General features: G+C 43.2%; 1 protein-coding gene across 2 annotated transcripts in view; it reads right to left on the reverse strand.

Moving 5' to 3' along the window:
- SORCS2 (sortilin related VPS10 domain containing receptor 2) overlaps positions 1-24,491 on the reverse strand; it is a 117,242-nt gene that overhangs the window by 79,577 nt on the left and 13,174 nt on the right. For both annotated transcript variants that reach the window (XM_033154146.1, XM_033154145.1), the window contains exon 3: positions 2,294-2,393. In XM_033154146.1, the coding sequence (XP_033010037.1) occupies positions 2,294-2,393 (100 nt within the window). The remainder of the gene's footprint in view (positions 1-2,293; positions 2,394-24,491) is intronic.

The following is a 24,491-nucleotide window of genomic DNA, read 5'->3' on the forward strand; positions in this document are numbered from 1 at the left end:
TCCTAACAAGACCAATTCTTGTCTGTCTTGGCCACTAAAACAAGGGTGACACACAGAAAGCCAGGAAGTCCTCCAATCTTACAAATGCCCAACTCCATTCCTAACAAAGCAACCAGTGTGCTAAAAAGAGGAAATGGGAACTAGACTTTTTAAAAAGCTCAGAGCAAGAAGTGAAGATTTCAGAGGTTTTGTCAGCTTCAAAGCTAACTAAACTGAGAGAACTTGGTGTTTTTACAGCTCATTAGTATCAAAAGAATGGAAATACAAAATGTCACAGGCTGAAATAAATCCAGGGGTCTTCCTAGGGGAATTCAATGTGTGAACCAGAAAACAGAGGTCCACTCCATTCCACATGCACTGGAAAATATAGACCACAGGTGCCCACCTTCCACACTGTGGATATACCCTGCACATCAACATACACTGGGCATTTATATTCCCCCAACCTGATTGGCAGCCAATTCACAGCACCATGCAAAAGCAATCAGCAAGCCTTCATAATTGCTTTCTGCCAACCTCAAAATCTATTAAATTTACAGCTGAGTGCTGAAATAAAACCACCAATCAACAATTCTGGGTCACATCATGGTAAACTGAGTTGTTGTATCACTTGGACCTCCCATAGGAAAATGGTTACCTTTAAAGCAGGACAACTGATAAAGCCCATTTCAAAAAGCAGAACATCACCTGAAAATCTAACGTTACATACATTACTGAACACAGACACCATGAACACCACATCCAGGACACTGAAAAAACAGCTTTGTGTATGATTTAGAGACCATAAATCAGCCATCTTAACCAAAACAATTAAAATACTGTTTCACAACCCTGTAATTCTGATGGCCACAACCTCTCCCACTTGAGGATCTTTCCTACAGAGCATCCATCAAACCCTGGGATATTAGAAGCAACAACTGGAGAACAGCTCTTAATCTATATGACAATACAATTTCTATTTGTCTGTCCCTTTTTTAAAGCCCCTTCTCTTGTATATGCCACACTCCTTAGAACTGTTCAGTTCTGAAGCTGCATTCAGACAGTGTTTCATTTCATTTCCCCAATATTTCCTTACTTGATCATTTTCACATTTTATGTGATCTTCCACACAATTTAAAAGCTACTTCTGGAAATAATAGTGGAATCTAGTGGAAGGTTAGCACTCATTTCCATTGACCTGAAAAATTGTGGGATGAAAAAATTTGGGGCGGAATCCCAGCATCTGGGGTGCCAACTTGAATAAAATATGGGGGGGGGTAAGCCCTGCCCTGCATAACTGATCACATGACATGGTGCACAGACACCATTTGAACGACATTGCCCATCAACTTTTGGGAGGCAGGCCTCTCAAATATTTTAGTGGAGGTGCCTGAAAACCCCTCAGCCCCTAGGAGTTTGCTCCTATGCCCAGCATACAGTTCTTTCCCACTGCTTTCGTGGGTGAATCATGGGGGAACAGAAGCACACACTTACCGGTACATAAAGGGTGGGGAGTGGTGGCAACAGCCCCGCTGTTGTGTCACAACTCACCCACAGGTGTGAATTAAATGTAGCGTGAATGTCTCACTCAAAAAGCCACAATTCCATGCATAATGCAACTGGGAATGCAGTGTAAAAGGAACCTCAGAAACCAGAACAGAAGTGACCAGGAACTCAAATGCAATTATCTCCACGTCTGAATGCACCCTGAGTGCTCTTAAAACTGTTACCTTCTCACAAAGTTCATTTGAAGTCACGGCTATGTTATTTAAAACTCACATTTAGCATTGCCTCTTGTTCCAGAGTTCCAAGGGCTAAGATGGGAAGTTTGTGTGTGCATCCACAAAAGGTCACAACATTTCAGGCAACAAAGATGAGATTTCTTCAATTGTTCCATACAATGTTTTCAGATAAATTATAGTTACCTCCCGCTCATGTCAGCACACATTTCCAGCTTTCCTTATGATCCTACAGGCAAGGTTATCTATTTTTACCTTTTCATGCATATTATTGTTCTTTCTTCCCACCCTTTATGTCCCTTGCCAGATACAGAAATAGCTCAGAGAGTAAGGTTGAATAAACCAAACTATGGTTAATACTAAAACAATTTATTGCTAGCATCCTTCAAACATGTATTTAGGTACTGATGCAGAGTTCTACAGCATACCATCAATCCCTATCTTACAGCTGCTCCTTTATGAGCTAAACATGGATGGCATAATCCAGCAGGAGCTAAATTCGGCCAAGTAGAAAATAAAGACAGCCATTTCCTGAGCTGACCTATTGAGTTGTATAGTAAAGAGTACCCCCTTACCTTTTTTTTGTTAGTGGGGCAGATGTAGAAATTTTCAATGACTGTAGTAATTCCTGGCTGTAGATTCAACTTGGTATATAATGTTCCAAAATCCGAGGACCTGGTATGGTTGAAAACAAAACTTTAAATGCATGGTGGTAATCAACCAGTATTTTTACATTTTATAATAGAGCTGATATACAGCTCACATATTATACATTTGAAAACTGTTATAAACAAAACTTTTAGGTAATGTAACTGCCTAATTCTGAAGGCCCTGCTCAAATACAACATATTGTTATAGACCCTAGAAATTAATAAATGGTAGGATATTATTTGGAATATTATAGGGAAGACTGTCCTTTTGAGGATCACCAGGGAAGGGGCAGGATGAAAAGGTGGCTGGTGGTGGGTGGGGGATGGCAGGCTGAGTCAGCCCGGCTAGGTAGGGGGGGGGGTCACACATGTGACATCATGCACATGTATGCCCTGCCCCCGCCCACACATTGGGTGCAACTCAGTGCCTATGCCGAGCAGGCTGGCTGAAGGCTGGCTGGGAAAGATGCCTTGGACTCCATGGTTGCACTGTTGTGGGGAACAAGCCTCTCTTGAAATGCAGGATAAGGACTCCCTCTACTCCATGCAGACTGAAGCTGTAAATATGTGACTGAATCATATTTCTTAAAAGTCCCAGCAGCATCTTAGAATCATAGAATCCTAGAGTTGGAAGACACCACAAGGGCCATCCAGTCCAACCCCCTGCCAAGCAGGAAACGCCATCAAAGCATTCCTGACAGATGGTGGTCAAGCCTCCGCTTAAAGACCTCCAAAGAAGGAGACTCCACCACACTCCTTGGCAGCAAATTCCACTTCAATTCCCCAAAGGAGCACAAACCCTGGGTGAGTGCCTGGAACCCCCTGAAATCCTGCTACCACTTGGTGGGTGGGTGGGTGTGCCACCCAACTTTTGTAACTATATGAATGAAACAAGCTTGACATAAATTCCCACCATTTTGCATCATCCAGATTTATGAAACAGAAGACGTTGACCTTATATTGTAGGAAGAACCCATCAGAAAATGAACACTTGCTTTTGCCTCCAAGAGTAAAAATACACAGGTATCCTTCCAATTTTAGCCTTAGCCTTGACATTTTCAAAATACAACAGCCTATAGAGACAATAATGGATGTACAAATAATGGTGAGTTCTGCCCTCAACGGGGCCCTTGAAGGGGAAGCACAAGAGAGAACAAGATCTACATGATCGAAGAACAAGACACTAGGTGAGGTGCACCGAAAACCATGCTAAGTTTCAATGCATTTTAATATCTGAAAGAAATCTCCATTCTTACTGACCCTCTTGGATGCTAAGACTGAGGGGGGTGTCATGCTAGTTCTGCCACCCTCAGTATTGTAAGCTTTCTCCGTGGCAACCCCCCTCACAACAGTGGTAGATTGAGCTTTCACCATAGGTCAAAACATCTTTCTTTACCTTGGTTTCTGTCAGTTAAAATATTTTATTTTGTTGGACATAACTATTTTGCCGAATTTATACTGTTCAATTCTGACTGTGAACGTTTTACTTTTTATAATTGTAGCTGGTTTATCTGGTTTTATGATTGTATATTACACGTGTAGAGACAAAGTCAGAAAAACTAAAGCACAGAATGAACTCAGGCTTGCTAGAGAGGTTAAAAGCAACAAAAAGGGCTTTTTATGGGTATGTCCGTAGCAAAAGGAAGAACAAGGAAACAGTGGGGTCACTTAGAGGAGAAGATGGTGAAATGCGAACAGGGGACAGAGAAAGGGCAGAACTCCTCAATGCCTTCTTTGCCTCAGTCTTCTCCAAAAAAGGAAACAATGCCCGACCTGAAGAATATGGAGCAGATGATTCAGCAGGGGAAACACAGCCCAGAATAAGTAAGGAGGTAGTACAGGAATACTTGGCTAATTTAGATGTATTCAAGTCTCCAGGGCCAGATGAACTACATCCAAGAGTATTAAAAGAACTGGCAGAGGTGATTTCAGAACCACTGGCAGTAATCTTTGAGAATTCCTGGAGAACAGGCAAAGTGCCAGCAGACTGAAGGAGGGCAAATGTTGTCCCTATTTGCAAAAAGGGGGAAAGAGAGGACCCAAACAATTATCGCCCAGTCAGCCTGACATCAATACCAGGAAAGATTCTAGAGCAGATCATTAAGCAAACGGTCTGTGAGCACCTAGAAAGGAACGCTGTGATAACTAAAAGACAGCATGGGTTTCTGAAAAATAAGTCATGTCAGACTAACCTGATCTCATTTTTTTGACAGAATTACAAGCCTGGTAGATGAATGGAACGCTGTGGATGTAGCCTATCTTGATTTCAGCAAGGCCTTTGACAAGGTGCCCCATGATATTCTTGTAAAGAAGCTGGTAAAATGTGGGCTAGACAATGCTACCATTCAGTGGATTTGTAACTGGCTGACTGACCGAACCCAAAGGGTGCTCATCAATGGCTCCTCTTCATCCTGGAGAGAAGTGACTAGTGGGCTGCCACAGGGTTCTGTCTTGGGCCCAGTCTTATTCAACATCTTCATCAATGACTTGGATGATGGGCTTGAGGACATCCTGATCAAGTTTGCAGATGACACCAAATTGGGAGGGGTGGCTAATACCCCAGAGGACAGGATCACACTTCAAAATGACCTTAACAGATTAGACAACTGGGCCAAAGCAAACAAGATGAATTTTAACAAGGAGAAATGTAAAGTACTACACTTGGGCAAAAAAAAATGAAAGGCACAAATACAGTATGGGTGACACCGGGCTTGAGAGCAGTACATGTGAAAAGGATCTAGGAGTCTTGGTAGACCACAAACTTGACATGAGTCAACAGTGTGATGCAGCAGCTAAAAAAGCCAATGCAATTCTGGGCTGCATCAATAGGAGTATAGCGTCTAGATCAAGGAAAGTAATAGTACCACTATATTCTGCTCTGGTCAGACCTCACCTGGAAAACTGTGTCCAGTTCTGGGCACCACAGTTCAAGAAGGATACTGACAAGCTGGAACGTGTCCAGAAGAGGGCAACCAAAATGGTCAAAGGCCTGGAAACAATGCCTTATGAGGAACGGCTTAGGGAGCTGGGTATGTTTAGCCTGGAGAAGAGAAGGTTAAGGGGTGATATGATAGCCATGTTCAAATATATAAAAGGATGTCATATAGAGGAGGGTGAAAGGTTGTTTTCTGCTGCTCCAGAGAAGCGGACACGGAGCAATGGATTCAAACTACAAGAAACAAGATTCCACCTAAACATTAGGAAGAACTGACAGTGAGAGCTGTTTGGCAGTGGAATTTGCTACCAAGAAGTGTGGTGGAGTCTCCTTCTTTGGAGGTCTTTAAGCAGAGGCTTGACAGCCATCTGTCAGGAATGCTTTGATGGTGTTTCCTACTTGGCAGGGGGTTGGACTGGATGGCCCTTGTGGTTTCTTCCAACTCTATGATTCTATGATTTGTGTAACCCATCCTGGTACCTTACGGTTAAGAGCAGGTAAGAAATCTTATAAATAGGATCACAGGGGAAGACAGCAAAGTCACCATGGAAATAATAATATTGTAAAAATAATTATGCATTAATGTCAACATCTGAAAGATATGATTGTGAAGATTTGAAATTCTGCATAATCTGTTCATTTCACAGCCCTTGACATACAAGAGGAAATTAGACTGTGTGTGTTTTTAACCATTCAATTGCTTCTCACTTGGCTCTCCTTAGTGGTTAAAGGGTTTGAAAAATAAATGAATTCAATAACAGAATTTTAAGCAATTTTTCAACAGCACAGAAACTAGAACTTGTGAAGGAAAATTGGACATGACAGCATTCCTAATATACATTTTACAACACCTTCTAAAAACACCTTCAGATTCCTTATATATTCCCAAACACTAAGTCAAAATGACATTGATTGCTGTTCGCCTCAGTCACATTTAACCAAAGGAAACCAAGGGGCATCCTAATTGGTATAATTAGTCAGTTCACTTGTCCGCCTGCACACTTATTGGGGTTTTTTTAGGCCTCAGCGCATGGAACAGGAAAAATATCAGACCGTTAATGGTACAATGCCCGTAAAATACTGCTCAGTGGCAGGGGTGCCAACTTGAATAAAATATTGTGGGGGCCCAGGTAAGCCCCAGCCTGCATAATCAATCACATGGCAATTTGAATGGGAATGCCCATCAACTTTGTGGGGGTCTAGTCCCCTATTTTGTTGTGGGGGTCGAAGCCCCCACAGCCCCTAGGAGGTGGCTCTATGCTCCGTGGAGAGGCTCAGATTTGCCAGCACATAGAGAAACCAAACAAACTCGTGTTGCAAAAACTACGTCAGCATCAGCAATATCCAAGCAACACGATGACCATGTACATACACCATAGACAATCTTTATAGAATTTCTTCAAACCATAATAAGTGCAAAAAGATTTCATTTTGCACTTTTTATGGTTTGAAGAAATTCTATAAAGATGGACTATGGCGTATGTACATGGTTATCATGTTGCTTGGATATTGCTGAAGCACATAAAGTCAGTCCAGTGCTGATGGGCAACAGGACTCAGCCAAAATGATTCTTGCCATTTCCATTTCATTTGCTCAGAATATCGAAGCATATCTTCTTGTGGAAATCATTTATTGCAAATCATCTTCAGTTGCTTTTTATTTAGGTTGCACACCAGCATACTATTTGTGTGTGTTGCCTTTTTAATAGAAGTGGATGTTTAAGGCAATGTTCATATCCCTTACCGGTAAATCCTAGAAGTTTCCAGGTGCTCATATTCCTTCTTTGCTGCAAGAAGGCTTTTGTGTGTGTGTGTGTGTGTGTGTGTGTGTATCTTTAATTGATTTGTGTGTGCACTGCCTCCAGACACTTTGGCACACTGAGGAATTCTGCTAATTCAAGCACACCCTTTTTCTCTCTGTGTGTGTTTTAAACAGGTTACAGCTTCAATCAGAAAGACCTACTTGGAGACTATCTTGAAAACATTTCATAAAGTATGGCCTGTGTTTCAAGAACTGTATTATTTCAAAATAGCTCCTGATCTCCCTTTCAAGCTTATTAATCAGGTTTATACCTTCCTGGGACAGTCTGTTAAGCTTCCAGTCCCTTGCTTACATTTTCTCCATCCCTACACCAAGCTGCGTATTGCCCATGCATGATGAACTCACATTTCTGACTGGATGTTAATGTGCTACATTGCAGTAGCTAAGCCAAGTAGGACTTCCTGCCTTAGCCCCCAATGTTAACTCACCTGCTGGAGCAAGCGACTAGGAAGTTAGGAATTGAACTTTCATTTCCTCTTCTTCTTCTTCTTCCTCCTCCTCCTCCTCCTCGGCTTATTTCTCTGAGTATCCTAAGCCCACAATGATCACTCCTCAGCCTTGCCCTGCCTTTCTCTGATGAAGGAACTGCACTCCATTACAGCTACTAGGGATGTAGAAAAATCTTCCCATTTCATTTCATCTCTGAATTCATTTTGCACAGTTAGAGCTTTGCAGTCTGAAATCTCTGTATGAGATTTATTAACATTGCCTAACGCAGGGGTAGTCAACCCTTTTATACCTACCGCCCACTAATGCATCTTTCTTGATGGTAAAATTTCCTTACCGCCCACCAGTGCTTGATGGAAGGAGGATTCAGCTTGTGCCGCAGAACCCCCTACCACCCACCTAGAATCCTGATACGCCCACTAGTGGGTGGTAGGGACCAGGTTGACAACCCCTGGCCTAACAGAAAAGGTAGAAGTTGTGCATAGCTTGTCTACTGATAACAGTGAAAGAATACTGAAGGAATGGAATGTAAACAGCTAAGCTATGACAACGAAACGCTAGAAGTTCAATCAAGCATAGAAGTTACACTAAGTCCTAGGTCGAGAAGAGAACCAAAATATTAACATAGGTAACTGAAAGCAGATGCTGGCAGACCACTAACAGAAGACAATGAAGGAAGACACTGAAAGATGGTTACATGCATCCACACATTATTAAAATGAGATGCTTATGGTTGGCTAGTCAGAAGAATCCAAGTATCTCCAAGTGATTGAAGAATGAGGACTGTTGTTGTTCAGTCGTTCAGTTGTGTCCGACTCTTCGTGACCCCATGGACCAGAGTACGCCAGGCACACCTATCTTTCACTGCCTCTCGCAGTTTGGCCAAACTCATGCTAGTCGCTTCAAGAACACTGTCCAAACATCTCATCCTCTGTCGTCCCCTTCTCCTTGTGCCCTCCACCTTTCCCAACATCAGGGTCTTTTCTAGGGAGTCCTCTCTTCTCATGAAAGAATGAGGACAGTGTGTTGCAATTGTGTAACTGTCATAGGAAGGATTGCTGCCATTGCGGTGATTGATTGGTTATTTTGAACTCACGTGAATAGATTAGCAGCGTACTGTACAGTGGTACCTCTGGTTACGAACTTAATTCGTTCCGGAGGTCCGTTCTTAACCTGAGGCGCACTTTTGCTAATGGGGCCTCCCACTGCGGCGCAATTTCTGTTCTCATCCTGGGGCAAAGTTCTCAACCCGAGGTGCTACTTCTGGGTTAGTGGAGTCTGTAACCTGAAGTGTTTGTAACCCAAGATGTTTGTAACCCGAGGTACCACTGTATAACAGATGATGTTTGAGAACATCAAAATTGCACTCTGCCTCTTATTTTTTAGGAGACTGACCCCTGGATATGTTTGTATCAATAAGAACATAATCTCTCCCTCCCCCCATGAAGGCATTAACATGATTCCTCTTCCGTGAAACTATTACTTCTTTAGCCCTTTAACTATGGTTTCTTTTTCCAGATTTTGTATGACTGGAGAGAGACATTGTCAGGGACAATGGAGAAGGAGCTGGGTCTCCTGCTTCGCAATACAGTCTGGATTTTGCTCCTTCCCCTCCCCCACTTTCAGCGCAGGAACGAAGTGTTGTGAAAAGGCTAGAACAATTACGAAAAGCTGAGTCACAGCAAAAAAAATGCAAGGAGGGATGCATAAATAAGGGGAAGAGGGGCCGAAACTTTAGCTTCTGCAACTGACCTGCTTATCTGATGGGTGTGATGGATGCTGACTCCCTGGTTGCTGAGCAATAAAATTAATTACTGACAAGTAAGTTTGCCTGCTTCTGATTACAGTGTTGGATAAGGGATGGCAGGCTTTTCCGGCAGCCTGACAGATCCTAGCAAGTGTCACAAAACCACATAAGGAGGGTTCTAGTGAACCAAAGAAATCAGTCATACGCATTGGCACCCTGAGCCTAATAAGGAAGAGGATACAGGACACACAGTTACAACTCAGAGTCCAATGGAGGTACAAGTCCCTGTACAACAGAAAAAATTGCTCCCATCGGAGTCCTTTAATATAAGCTGCAAAGACATCATACATTTAAAACACATGCATTTGCATGTGAACTTTTTCCCTTCCTGGTTTCTCCTGGTTCTTTATTTCTTCATAAAAGCATTTACCGGTATAAACCACTTAATATTTTTAAAAATGTCAAAGCTGTATTAAGAAAAATCTAAGTGGCCATGTTTGGACTTATGGCTCCAAGCACCACCACCAATCCAGATGGTTCACTTTCAGAGACTGATGGGATCCAATGGATTCCTGAATGCTCTTGGGGGCTTTCCAGCACATAGGACAGAGGACCCTGTTGAAGCCCTTTCCATTATGTAACAGTGGGGATCATTGGGCTTTTGACACAGTCACTCCAAGCACCCTCTCTAGCACTGCAGAGTGATAGTAGAACAGTGTATTCTGTTATCAAAGCAGTCTTGCTGACTACTCTAAACTTGGAGACTTTGGATTCTAGAAAAGGGGATCTAATTATGTCTTGCTACCCTAATTCAGTAGGAAATGGCAATAGCTTCATTTTCTATTTTTGTTTATTTATAAACAGCAATAATAACAATGTATTATATAATTAGACAGCATGTAGAGCAGTAGGGAAGGAGGTAATTCACAATCACATTGCTTAGTTGCAACATTTCATACTCCTTCAGCTACATGGGGATGACTGTCAGTCTATGTGACACTAAAGACAGGTTCCATCTGTTGTTCTATTTTTCCTCTCAACCTATCTTCCAGTTCATTTATCAGTTTCCTAGCAACCCATCTCAATTTTCTGTTCTTACATGTAATTCCTTTCAGTTCCTGCTGAGAGGCATCCATCTTTCAATGCAGTTGAGCTTTAATTTCTTCCTGCACAGTTTGAATCACATCAAGTCTTCCTCCTTTGCCCTTCCTGTTGGGCAACCTTGAGCTTTATTCTTGGATACTGAAAACAGTGAAGGCATTTGAAAAGCCTGCCTGCAAAACAACAGGCCACTTTTTGGGGTGGGGGCAGGGGGAACAGACAAGCAACTAATGAATAGCTGAATGATTTGAAAGCAAAATTCTGGTGCACCTGAAGCTACAGGCATAGAAAAAGTAAGATCTGGAACATGTCTGAATTTATTTTTGTATTTATTTGAATACTTTTATCTCAGTAACTACAAAAGCTCAAGGTGGTCTTAATTTTTTTTAAAAGGGAACACTGAAATACAAACAAAACTCAGAACCAGCTAAAATTCTTAGAAATCAAAGTTGACATCTAGAAGCAGATACAGATGTAAATGTCTACCTAAGCAAGCACATATTGAGAGCAGCTCTTTAGGGCATGAATTCCACAATAAGGGGGCAAGCACCAAGAGGAGGGTTCTCAGCTCACTTTCAGAAGACAGCAGGAAGACTCCCTCCTGCACATGGGACCATCGTAATACACATGGCAGTATATCCGAGAGCAGATCTGTAAGGTGCCCTGACCCAAGTCATTGTGGATGTTCAAAATCAAAAACTTTGAACTTGGCCCAGAAAACTAACAGCCAGCGTTCTTTGAAAACAGGCATTATGTGTCTTCAAAGGTCAGTTCCAGTTACGGTAACAATTGTTACAGGTATATTCTGAATTCGGTGCTGTTTCTGAACAATCTTCAAAAGACACCCCCATTGATTGAAAAAACCCATTGAGTGTTCCCTGAGAGCAACATTGTTTGACATTCATCCTCCCTTTAATAAAAGATGATCTGGTGGGCAAGGCATCAGAGGCTTAGCGGGGGGTGCATGGGGGCCATGTCCCCAGGCGCAATTTTGTGAGGGGGCACAAACAGGCACCTCCACAGCAGGCGCCTTCATCGAAGCCTGGCTCCACGCAAGAAGGAGCTGTGCCTTGGCTGTGGTGCTTGTGCCTGGCTGCAGCAGCTCTACCCTCATGTCAGGCCTGACCTGGGGGGGGGGGGACAGGAGAATGGGTGGGAATGCTGCCACCCACCCTCCTCAGCCACGGTGCACCTTGCACCTGGCTGCACCAGCTCTGCTGCCAGAGCAGCCCTCCTCAGCTGTGGCGAGGAGCGCCTGGCCACAGCAACTCCACTGCTGTGTCAGGCCTGGGGGGGGGGGGGGAGAGAGAGAGAGAGAGAGAGAGAGAGAGAGAACAGAATGGTTAACTCTCAGTTCCTCAGCTTCAACGTAATTTTTCCCAGACAAATTAAGCACAATACCACAGCTGTCTTGTGTCTGAAGATCTACATCCTCTATTAGGTAATAAAATAAATGCAAGAATGCTGCCCTCAGCTTTCCACAGCTAGAGAGAGTGGGGGGGGGGGAGAATAAGACAATGTCGTCTTTTGACAGGCCCCAAAATAGTGATAATCTATGGGCTGCTTCTCTTATTACATTGCAAAGCTACTGGATGACTCCCACAGGTTATTCCTACATCTGAAAAGATGTAGCAGTGCCTGGGATTGATATTAATAATCCAAGTAACTGCAGGCTGTTCCTGGCCCTGTTTTACTCAATTCAGATTCACATATATATGTTGAAATGTACGGTATATAACTGAATGTCATGGATGGTGTTTGGTTCTGTATACATGGTGCTACTAAATATATCAGCCATATAGGTGGGGTATAAATAATAAATAACACATTAGTAGTAGTAATGTAGTAGTAAAAAGGGTGATCAGGAGGAAGAGTTAACACAGTAATTTTGCTCCTCTCCCAACCCAGGTTGGAAGACTAGTGAGCAATCAAATTGTTCCTAACAACACAGTCTCAATTCTATTCTAAAAATGGAAGAGAGGGACCTCGCTATTTTCTAGCAAAATCTAGGTGGGTAGGCAGCTGGAATTAGAAGAATAACTTAAGCACCAGTATTTGATTTCAACAGGACCAATGCTGAGAAGCTAAAAAAACTAGAGAGGTAGGTGATACTGTATATACAGAAAAACATGTGGAACTTCTTTCAATCAACAGTGCAATAATTATAAGCAATTTGCATAGGAAGCACAGGTCCCATACCAAATTGGATAAGTAATAATCTTTAAGTGTTTTTATCCACAGGGTTTCTCTTTGCTGCTTAATATCAAGGAAAAATCAGGAGAGAAATATTTGCGATACGAAATTACTATTCTGGCCAATGTAGTTGTTGCATTAGCATAACACCCTGACTGAGTAAAAAGCCTCTTAAGGTTCATGTAGGAGAAATAGAAAGAAAGAGATCAAATGGGGTGAATGCGTTCAAAAGACCAGGTGAAGATGAAAGAACCCGCTTTAAACGCTCAACAATTTTAATCATTTTAGTACATAAGGTGTATGCATATTATGCACTCTGCCAACCCATGTTAGATTTGACTGAGAAGGGAGATGGGCCAAAAACAAAGCATTTCCTCTTCCCATAAAGTTTGCTGGTACTGCATAGTGGAAGTCAGATCCAGGAGATTGTGTGGAAGATGTCCAACTCCCACGCTGCCACTCAGACAAAGACATTCCCACCCATCCACCAATGCAGGAAAGACTGGAACCACTTCTAGACACTGGAGAAATTGTGAGTCTGGTTGCATTTCTCCACCCTTTCATGCAGCCCCAAAATCTGATCCATAGGGTCCCCATCCAGATTTGGGGGGGGGGGGTCACATGGGATTTGCTGTGGGAGGAAGAGGGATGAGAAGTCCTGTTGCACGAGTGGATAGCTGCTTACAGCGCATTAGATCCCACCCTCTATGTTGCTGAGGCTGGATTTCATTGTGCCTTCCTACTTGTTAGCAGTTCTGAATTAGGGCCAGAGAAAAGAGAAGGAAAACAGCTGCAAGGCATTATAAGGGCTACTAAAGCTAATCTGATATCCTTTTTTAGAAGGTAGATGGTTTTCCAGATAAAATTAAATTCAGCAGATTGAATCAGTTTAAAATTTCACAGAACATTTGGTTACATATGATGTAAGAAACTATTATTTCTGCTTTAAAAGAGGCATGTCTAATATGTATTAACGGGACTAGTTAAGGTTTTGCTTAAAAGCAAACAGTACAGTTGAAGAAAAGAAAGCAGTGGATGTAATCAGTGATGGGGCCCACTTTATTAAATATTTGCATATTTTACAGAAGCCTGGGGGGGTGAGGAGAAATGTTTTGGTTAGAATCTAACCGTTAGATGACAGCAACCCCAAACCATTGTTAATACAGATTATTAGGAAATTGCACAGGACGAATTGGTTGATCTCAAATTTGTGGAATAATACTAATTAAATTCAGTAAGATATAAGATGTACACAGAGAGAAAATATCACATTTTTTGTTGCTGGCTAGGGGCTCAGCAGAGAAAAAAAATTCTAGGAATATTGGCTGATCACTTAACTCTGGCTCAGCAATGCCATATAGCAACAAGCAGGGCAAATGTAACCTCTAGATGTGTTCAAACCTTTAGATCCTGTAAGAAATAGCAAGCAGGCAGGTGAAGTTACACAACTGGAAAGAGGGAGAAAGTTATGAGGCAGGGCTAGATATCAACAGCATATGTCCAATATTGAAAGCTGTAAGTTTTGATGAGATCACTAATAGAGAACATGTAGAGAATGGTCCTGTATAATTTCTCTTGGAGAAGCTACTCAAAGATGCCACAAAAGGAGGTGATACAACTTGGTTCTATTAGCCACCCTGAAAGTCCAAGGTTGCCAAGAAATGAAACTGGGTTTTATATTTATGATAAGCCAGAAATGAGTGGAAAGTTATTGCTAACTGAGGTCTTAATTCTTCAGCTATGGTGTCATAACTGCCTCCTTTCTTCACTCAGATACATATTTTATCTTCACAATTATTTATGGACAGAGCAATTCTACAGCAGTGGTGGTGGTGCTGGAATTATGTGGAAGATAAACTGCCACTCCCTAGGCCCTGCCAACTCACACCAACTAGGAAGGAAGGGGCAGGGGTGGATTTTCCAGGTTAGCCCTCTAAGAAAATTTTCCTCTTATAGATCCTAATGGGAGAGAAAACAACTACACCAGCTCCAAGGCAAGCATATATTTTTCAGCCCGAGAGTGTCAGGGGAAGAGGGGGGTTCTGGTGGGTCCAAAGTGCTCCTCCAAAGTGCCCCTGGAATGCCCCCCATGGTGATGGCCTCTGAGCACAAGCCTCCCTTCTGGGAGTTCACATTTGCTTCCTTGTTTGTTTATTTAAAAGCATTTCTACACCATGGTGCAAAATTGCTTTACTGTACTGACACTACTAGTGTAGTGTAGTGTAGTGTAGTGTAGTGTAGTGTAGTGTAGTGTACTGTACTGTACAGTAGGACAATAATAAAATACAGTAAATTATTTAGAGGCAATAAACAAACAACAGAATTAGCATGATATAAGCAAGTGGCGCTGTGGTCTAAACCACAGAGCCTAGGGCTTGCTGATTGGAAGGTTGGCGGTTTGAATCCCTATGACGGGGTGAGCTCCCGTTGCTCGGTTCCTGCTCCTGCCAACCTAGCAGTTCGAAAGCACGTCAAGTGCAAGTAGATAAATAGGTACCACTCCAGCGGGAAGGTAAATGGCGTTTCCGTGCGCTGCTCTGGTTTCACCAGAAGCGGCTTAGTCATGCTGGCCACATGACCCAGAAACTGTCTGCGGACAAACGCTGGCTCCCTCGGCCAGTAAAGTGAGATGAGCACCGCAACCCCAGAGTCATTCACGACTGGATCTAACGGTCAGGGGTACCTTTACCTTTACACTTAAATATCTATTAAAATGCAAATAATTTGTGTTTTAAAATATAGCAGCTTCCCAATACTATCCAAAATCAAACCAATTAAAATGCCTAAGAGAATGAGATGTCTTTTTCATCTGACATCTAAAAGACAATAAAACAGAAGCCTCCTTGGGAAGGGAGTTCCACAGCAGGGGTGCCACAAATGAGCCAGCTACCCACTTTGCTATTGAACAAGAACCCTGATTCAAATGTCTAATACTGAGTAGACAGTGCTTGCTTTATGGTGCTTGCTTTGTAAAAAAATATATAATAAAAAGGTGAATAGAAAATGAAAATCTGTGAGCAGTTCTGACATCAAGCATACTATACTGTGGCAAATTGTTGCTGTAGACATTGAATGAAGCAGAATAATTATGACTGAATTCTTACAAAGTTCATAGGACGGTCAGGCCACATATGTCAGCATCCAACAACAGAAATGTTTGATGAGAAACTGGCAAGGAGGAAGCTGTTCCACAAGTATGAAAATTGATTTGTAAAAGCTTCAAGTTACCAGCTTGAAGCAGAGTATCATATTTCCCATGGCACTTCCAATATACTAAAATCTTCATGGAATATAATCCTATCAAACATATCACAATCCTTTTCCACACAATTAATGCCACTTTATTCTCTGTGTTTATCTGTCTATTCCAAAAACAGGAAACGTGGTATTTCTATGGCAATGAGGCAAGAGAGAGGGGGGTACACATTCCATACATACCATTTGGAGGGGGGGGCCATTTACTGTAAATGGGGCCATGCAGGAACTCTGGACCCCAGCCCTTATCTCATGTATACAGCTGTTAAAGGATGTATACTGCACATCTTAAATAAAGTTTCCTTCCATGGTACATCCTTTTTTGTATATCATAGTGCATTTAAAATAAACAAATAAAACAAACCACATTTGTGTCAAAGAAATGTGCATGAAAGCCTTGCTCTAATGTACTCACAGATATTCTCATATATAGATGGCTGGCAAAATGCACCAACAACTACACACCACAATGCTGAGACATAGAGCTGTGGTGGGAAAGGTTAGTAATTCTGTCCCGATTGGTACTGCAGCTGATAGTGGTCTTCCCCAGCACTTATGCCCCCCACTCCCTGGAACTCACACTTTACAGTTCCTTGCAGGAAATCGAAGCCTGTGGGGTAATGGTGTAAATGCTATTTATTGTTTATCAGGTGTTTTTAAAACTGCCTTTCAGTATTATCACTCCCAAGACAACTAATATAAAACTGATAAAACTGATAAAAACAATAAAAACACATATGAACAATAAAAACAGCAGACTAGAAAAAACAAAAATAAAATTGTAGCGAAAGAATAAAACCAATTCACTTGGGCTTTTAAGAGCTCTTATTGCATGGTGCTAAAAAGACGTAATGATAGATGCCAAGTGAGACTCCCTGGGTAAGCTGTGAAATTGCTGATCTTGTAAGAAAAATATGTAAGTTGTCCCTAAGACATCCATACCTGACGACTGCAAAGTAGTGGATGTACCACCAATCTTAAAAGAAAGATCTAGGAGCATGAGCATAACTTCTGATCCTTGTAAATTGGAGGAAAGCATGGTTAAATATAAAGTTAGCAAGCATACAGAACAGCCTTCTCCAGCCTTTCTAGATGCTTGGACTACAACTCCTATCAGCCCTAGTTCAGCCCACATAGCCAATGGTGCTGGATAACCAGTCTCATAAAACCAACATGCTTGAGTCTAATTAATGCATGGTGTGGTTAATACCACAGAGCAGGGATGTCCAACAGGTCGATCATGATCTACTGGTAGATCCCCATGAGGTTTTGGTAGATCACGGTCGATAGCTGGGTCCCTTTCCTTAGCATTGGTAAAATAGAATCCGGCCCCACCTCCTCGTCCCGTCCTCCATTGTTGCACGATCTGCAGAGCGGAAGGTGTAGTTTACTCAGTTAGGCTGTTTGTTTCCCCAGCAAACTGTTGGTGAGCGGCTGTTCTCCTCCTTTCTCCCTTGACCTTAGGCTCGAATTCTCAAAAATTGGGGCTTTCCTCCTTCCTAAAAAAAGCTCAACAACTTTGACCTGAACCCCCAAAAAGAGGGTAGATCACTGCCAGTTTTTAAATCTGTATGTAGAATGCAGTCTCTTGAGAGTTGGCCACCCCTGCCATAGAGTAAGCTGTCCTGCCAGGCTTAGCCTAGGTCACTTCCCCTCACCTTGGTAGGAAATAGGTAATGAAGCCTATTGTTCACCTCCAGTCTACCTGAGAAACTCAATGTTTGAAGATGTTAGAGCTGGTTGTTCCAGCTCAGTTATATGGCTCTCATCAGCCATTCCTGAGTTCCTATATCAATAATTTAGGAACTTTCACCACTTTGTAACTAAGTGAAGTTTTACCGCCTGTGCAACCTTTTCTGAAGCACATGAATCTGACCTTTGGAAAGTTTGTAAGTAAAATATTTTTAAAATTACCAAATGTCTTTTCCTATGCTGGGGGAAGAGGGAAACTTGGGGGGGGTACTTTTTAAGGGGATATTTTGGAACTCACTTTAAAGGGCACATATTTTAAAGGCCTATGTTTCTATGCTTTACTTTGCTGCATATTTTGTGATTTTAAATCTCTGCTAGGGTTCTCTCACCAAAGGGCACTTGCCCCAAACTTGGATCTTGGCATCTAGGGATTCTCCTTTGTATATATATTTTTCTCCTGAACCAACTAATGGTCAGTGTAGTGGTAGTCTAGAAATATCTTGAGGGCCCCAGCTTGGAGAATGGCAGATATAAAAGAATAAGCCTTGCTATAGGAGGCTCAGTGTGGCTTCTGACTAACCCAGGCATAGGCAACCTTCGGCTCTCCAGATGTTTTGGCCTACAACTCCCATGATCCCTAGCTAACAGGACCAGTGGTCAGGGATGATGGGAATTGTAGTCCAAAACATCTGGAGAGCCGAAGGTTGCTGACCCCTGGACTAACCTTTCAGAGTTCTTTGAAAATATCAAACAGAATGTGGATAGGGTTGATTCAGCAGGTACAGTACTTGGACCTTTAAAAGGCGTTTGATAAAATCCTCATTGAAGGCTCCAAAAGTGCACTTTATCATATGATAAAAAGGAAGGCCCACTTATGGATTAGTAGCTGGTTTAATTAGAACTAGATGCAAAGAGTAGAAACAAATGGATGGATGGTTCTCACAATGGAATAAAGAAGCAGAATCTCCCCAGGGTTCTATAGGTGCTTTTAAAGCGGTTCATAAGTGAACTGGCTTTTAGGGTGAAAAGTGAGGTGGCCCCAATTTTCTAAGGCAGTGAAAAACAAAGAGCTCCCAAAAACTAGGTGAAGAGGCGAGCAGAAGCCACACGGGCACGTGGAGGCACTGCCAGGAGGACTGAGCCTGAAACCAGGACCTCACCAGTGTGGGGAGGTGTGGGGGGCAGGGCCAGGGAAGAGGCTGCATGGTGGTGGCAGAGAGGTGGGCACACAGTGGTGGCACCTCTTCCTCTCTCAGAGAATGAAAGGCGAGGAAGCTTCTCGCAAATGCTCCTCTCCCTCTCCGTCCCAGGAGCAGAGAAGTCCAGGCAGCCTGCTCTGGAGACACTGGCTTGGAAGGAAATGCTGGTGAGATTCAGGAAGGTTGGTTAAGTGCATGCAGGACTGTCTGCCAACAACGCCCCTCCTTCCAACTTTGCACATGCGGTCCTGTGCCCCAATCCACACCTGGCACCGGATGGCGCCAGCCGGAAGCATTTCATAAAGTGTGGTGGCACTTCCTTGGTGATGCAGCTCAGAGGTTTTTGTGAGCAAAAGTCAGATATAATCTTTGTCAGCTTTAGCCCTGGGTCGGGCTCAGCAGTCCTCTGATTTTTGTATTTGAGGGTGACAAGTAATGAAAATCCTATCTCGTACAGGGATGTGAAAAATAAAACACTTTTCCTATCATCATCATCATCATCATCATCATCATCATCATCATCATCCAATGCATTATGAGAATCATGAGGCCTGGTCTAGGGCCTTGCTAACCTTTTAATAATTCTGTCCTCTATCATCACATCAAGGAAAGCAAGTGCAGAGCTGAGTACAGATCTATTTCACTCTGCTGCAGCCTTTCCACAGGCCTCCCAAATGGAACTCACAAACCATAGTTTAAAAATTCTGCCTTAGCCCATAGTTAATACCATTTCAATCAATCAATCTTAGTCAATCTCAAACTTTTTTTGGCATATGGACAAAATTCTGAAATGTTCAGTACAATAAAACCAATTAGCAGAATCTGCATCTAACAATTAAAATACTGTTGTATAACATTCACAAATCCTCACTGTGTGTTGCAGCAACCTGGCTACTATCTCCATCTTATCCCCATCCCGAGTAAACATTAGGAAGGTCACCTTGCATACATCTGACTGCCATTCCCTGCTAACAACCAAATGATTAATGAACTAGATTGAATTGTCTGATACAAGGGGCAGTGCAAAAGAACATGCACAACTGGTTCTATACGAATCTTCAAATGTCTCAAGGGCTGTCACGTGGAAGAGGGAACAAGCTTGTTTTCTCCTGCTCCTGGGACTTGAACCAATGGCTTCAAGTTACAAGAAAGGAGATTCCAACTAAACATCAGAAAAAACTTGCTGACATTAAGAGCTTCTTGACTGTGGAATAGAGTTTGTGGACTCTCCTTCACTGGAGGTTTTTAAGCAAAGTTTGGGTGGCCATCGGTCAGGGATGCTTTAGCTGAGATTCCTGCATTGCAGAGGGTTGGACTAGATGACTCTTGGGGTCCCTTCCGACTTTACAATTCTATGACTCTTTCCACAGCAGCATAGTCTCTCTGTGAATTGTAATACCATTTCCATTTCTACTGTGTGTGTTTCTCATTCTTGCATACTGGGACAACTGAATTGTTGTAAGTGTAAGCTACATTCAAGCAATGCAGTTGAGATCATAGAATCATAGAATTGTAGCGTTGGGTGGTACCAAGGGTCATCCAGTCCAACTCCCTGGAAAATGGACATTCATTTGAGGCGACCGTAACCTAGGTTTAAGGTGCTATTTGGCGACTAGCATTGGCAGTCATTAATCTGAAGATAACCCAAGTGTGGGTCACTGTGGCTGAGCCACCTCTGCTTAGGAGGAGAAGCACATCAGCCTCAGTTGGTGGAAGGCACATTGCGTCACAACTGTCTCTGGGCCTTCAGAGACATTTATCTGTGTCCCCGGACAACAAACATGATCCTTTAGGTCAGAGGAGTAGAACCTTGTCCATTCCAATAAGCAAGGCCCAGGCCCAGGAAGGAGGTGGTTAAAACAACAGGGAATGGTCGCTCGTTTGCCCATTCAGCTATAGTTTATCATTGTGGCCATATTTCGATGCACATTGGTGGGCACATTGGTGGGCACCTTACTAGGAAAATATCATTTTTAGGTTACTGTGGCTTTCAAAAACCACATACACATGCATGAAGTTAGCACCATCCTTAGCAATTTAACCAAGCCTTGGTCCTTACATAGACAATGCTTTGTTTTTAATCTGTGGCATTCTTAATTTGTTTGTCACCACAGCACTTAGTTGCAGCTGGCTAAATCTACAGAAGCTTAACAGAACACTGGCATTTTGTTTCCTCTCGGCTTCCAACACCAGTTTATCACCATGGCACCTTCCTGAATAGGCCTGATATCAATTCTGCCATCTACTGAGAGCCTGAGAACACTTTCTTTTTAAATCGTGTTGGCACTTTAGAAACTACCATGGAAATTCCTGTATAAACCAAGCACCCTTGAATTTTGGAGGACGCAATGAAACCCAAACCTTTAAAGTCCTCCCTACTTTTCTAAAATAAAAAGCAACGATTATTGTAGGGCCAGGAGAGTCTCCCAACCACCAAATATATTAAAAATAAAACTTTTTGTGTTAAAAGTTTTATTGTTTAATTTTTTTTAGTTAGGGTAGATAAGCTTTATTGTACTAGCCAAAGGTCACGACCAAACCATACAAACACTGCCATGAAAAGAAATATCTACCGGTAACTGTATATAAAAAACAGCCACTTCCTGAATAATCAAAATTATAAAATGAAGATGCACACATCGATTGGGGACTCCACACAGCATACAGTATTTTCCTATTTAGAGCTCTGAATCTCCCTTCCTGATCTTTCTTGCCACCAGTGCAAAAAGGGCCACATTATAAGTTACTGGAGCGTTAGCATCACTGTGCAGCCAGAGAACCCTATCCACCAGGGAGAGGCAGCTTTCCTGGACAAACAAGGGATTTGAAAAGTGCCTCCTAGGTTCTGTGTATAGTGGGCAATGTAATAAATAATGTTGGACATTCTCCACCTGCGGTTGCCCACAAATACAAAGTCTATCTGCTTTCGGGACCCTGTTATATGCCCTTACAGGTCAGCAGAAGGCATTATGTGTTAAAAGTTGCTTCTTCTTCTTTTCTTCCTTAGGCAAATCAACCAGTGAGGGCAGAACAATGTCTAGACAGGCAAGGGAGGGAGCAGGTTCTCCAGATGTGCTGCTGCTTTCTCAAAGCTGCCCACAACCATGGCTGACCTGAGGAAGCAAGAAGAGACTCTCCCTGGTGAGTCTAAGTCGTCTTGCCTGGCTACTTTCTCCAGCAGCGGCAGCAGCAGCGGCCACTGCCTGAGAATTGCTCTTGTGGATGAGGTGTGGAAAGGAGTAAGGAAGGCAGAGATACACCCCCACACACTGCAGCAAGGGTGCTGCCTCATGCAACCTGCAACTTCCTACCATAGAGAGAAAGTAAAACCACAGGCATGCCACTGCCCCTGAAGCTGCCACCTTCATGGTCAGTTTTAATTTACACAAAGGCTGAATCTACACATAAATAAAAAAGCTGTGAAAATGCTTTTTTAAAAAAAACCATTAAAAATATATGTGGAATTTCCCATAAACTCAACAGCGCCATCTAGTGCCACATTTGTATAATGCACTTAAAATGCACTTAAAATGTTATCTTTCAGCTGTATAGCTAAGTCCCAAAAAATATATTTTTGGCAGTGGCCAGTGTTTTTTTTTTCCTGGGCGGATGCAGAGGTACGCGTACCCCTAAATTTTTTGTGTTGCCCCAACTGACCGACCAACAGACGGATTGACATGCCAGCTGTCTCCACAGTAGCAGCACAGACTGGAGCTCCATCATTCTCCCTGCTGGTGCCCAGAGAGGGGAGTCTGGGGCAGCCACGGTGGAGACGATGGTGCCGCCGCTGCTGCTGCTCCTCTTGCCGGGCTAGAGTAAGCCAGCAAGCACTGGCCCCTCCTCGCTCAACCCATTGCCGCCAGGGGCCTTCTTGTCCTCTCAGCACCACTCCCACCTCAAGTCCTTTGTCCAGGGGTTGGGGATAAGAAAGGGGAAGGGGGAAGCAGCCAAAATGAGAGTACCCACCCTAAACATTTTTAAAGGGAAAAAAAGCACTGGCAATGGCCATTCATTCCCCTGCCCTCCAATAAGGTGAATGGCATCCATTCACTTAAGATGGTGGGGAGAATGAAAGCCCTGATCTCAGGGACACCGCAGCCAGCTCCAGTCACATATCACCGCCTGCTCCATCCCAGCAACAAGCAACACAGGGTGAAAGTTGTATTTAAGCCAGCACCCTTGCTGGCAAACAAAACGAGCTTCTCCCATGGCGGCTGCACAGCACTGCAATTATGAAGCAGCAAGGAGCAGCTGATGGCAGCTGGGAGGACGACTCATCAAAGAAGGAGAGCCAGTCTTCAGCTTCAAGAACAAAACCCTCTAGCAGGCAGGATGGGGGGAGTAGAGGGGAGCAGCTGGAAGGAGGAAAAATAAGGAAGGGAAAGAGGCAGGAGGCACCACTAGAGAAGAAGCCAGGTCTGCCAGCCCTCACCAGCCATGGTGGAAGCAACTAGGGCAGCTCTTTACCTTACCTTCCAGCAAGCTTTCCCTGGGCTGGAGTGGCAAAACCACATCCTCCCCTGCAATATTTTTCCTCTCCCAGTCCCCCCCCCCCAATCTTTCTTTTGTGTAAACCCCTGCTAAGGCACAACTCCAGAGTGCCACAGAAAAGGTCATTGCCATCTACACAAAGACAAAAGGATTCAGTTTGTCTTATGCCTGTACAACTCCCTGTAATGTGACCCTCGAAGCCCTAATAACAGACACCCTGAAGCAATAGCAAATCATCCTCCCTTTTCCAACATTAATGTCTGGATTCAACTACCTTGTACCTTTAGTGAAAGCCAGCACAAGGACTCCCATAATGGGGCTTTTCTCTCTCCTTGCCTCATGCCACCCCCAGGCCTCCCCAAATCTGCTCTGAAGGGTCATGAGTGTTAGAAAAACACTGGGGCCTAATTTGAATAGTTTAATGTCTGGCATCTGGTGGGCATGGCTTTGGTGTTCTGCTCCGGAATTGGCCCCTCCTTGTGTGCGCTCAGTTAAGCTCAGTTAAAGAGACAAGTTGTTATTCTTCATTCTTGTCTCATTCCTGCCTTATGATGCTGTTTTAGTTTTCCTCAGATAGTATGTTATTGTGTTACAATTTTCTTTTATTATTAAAGCTTTGCTTGACATATATGTGAGCCGCTTACTTTGCTGAAAGAAAGAAACTCTGAAGAATGGTGGAATATTAAACTGGGTGTGAGGGGATATTTTAATCACCCCACCCTCCACAACAATGAGAACCCCCAGAACAGCACACGTGGGGAAGGGGAGATCATCCCATTAGAAGAAACGACAGAATTATCTCCTTAGCACTAGGCTAAATTCCAGCCAAATTCACTGAGTCCCAAGGACTCCACGTCAACTGTGGCCTAAGTGCATTATTTTCTTAATATGCGTTTATTATTCCCACTGAATTCTAAGGGCAAGTAGACTAGCTGTCAGAAGAAGCACAGTTCAGGTGGTTAAGTCCCCCCCCCACCAACAATCCCTTTACTTTCTACCATGTAGGGGGGTGGCGTTCATTTACTTGTATGTCCAAAAAAAGGTGTGTAGCACATGTGGCAGCGCTTATAGAAAATGCCCATGACACTGGACATGGCCTCTGTGGAGAAGGACCTTGCAGTGGTAGAACTGGGTCTCTGTCCACAGCACACAGAAAGACTCTTTGCACCCCTTCATGGGCTCCCACAACACACTCCACCAACCTCTACCATAATCACAGGGGTTTTAAAAACAATCACAATC

The sequence above is a fragment of the Lacerta agilis genome, chromosome 7, assembly GCF_009819535.1.
Source record: "Lacerta agilis isolate rLacAgi1 chromosome 7, rLacAgi1.pri, whole genome shotgun sequence".
NCBI lineage: Eukaryota > Metazoa > Chordata > Lepidosauria > Squamata > Lacertidae > Lacerta > Lacerta agilis.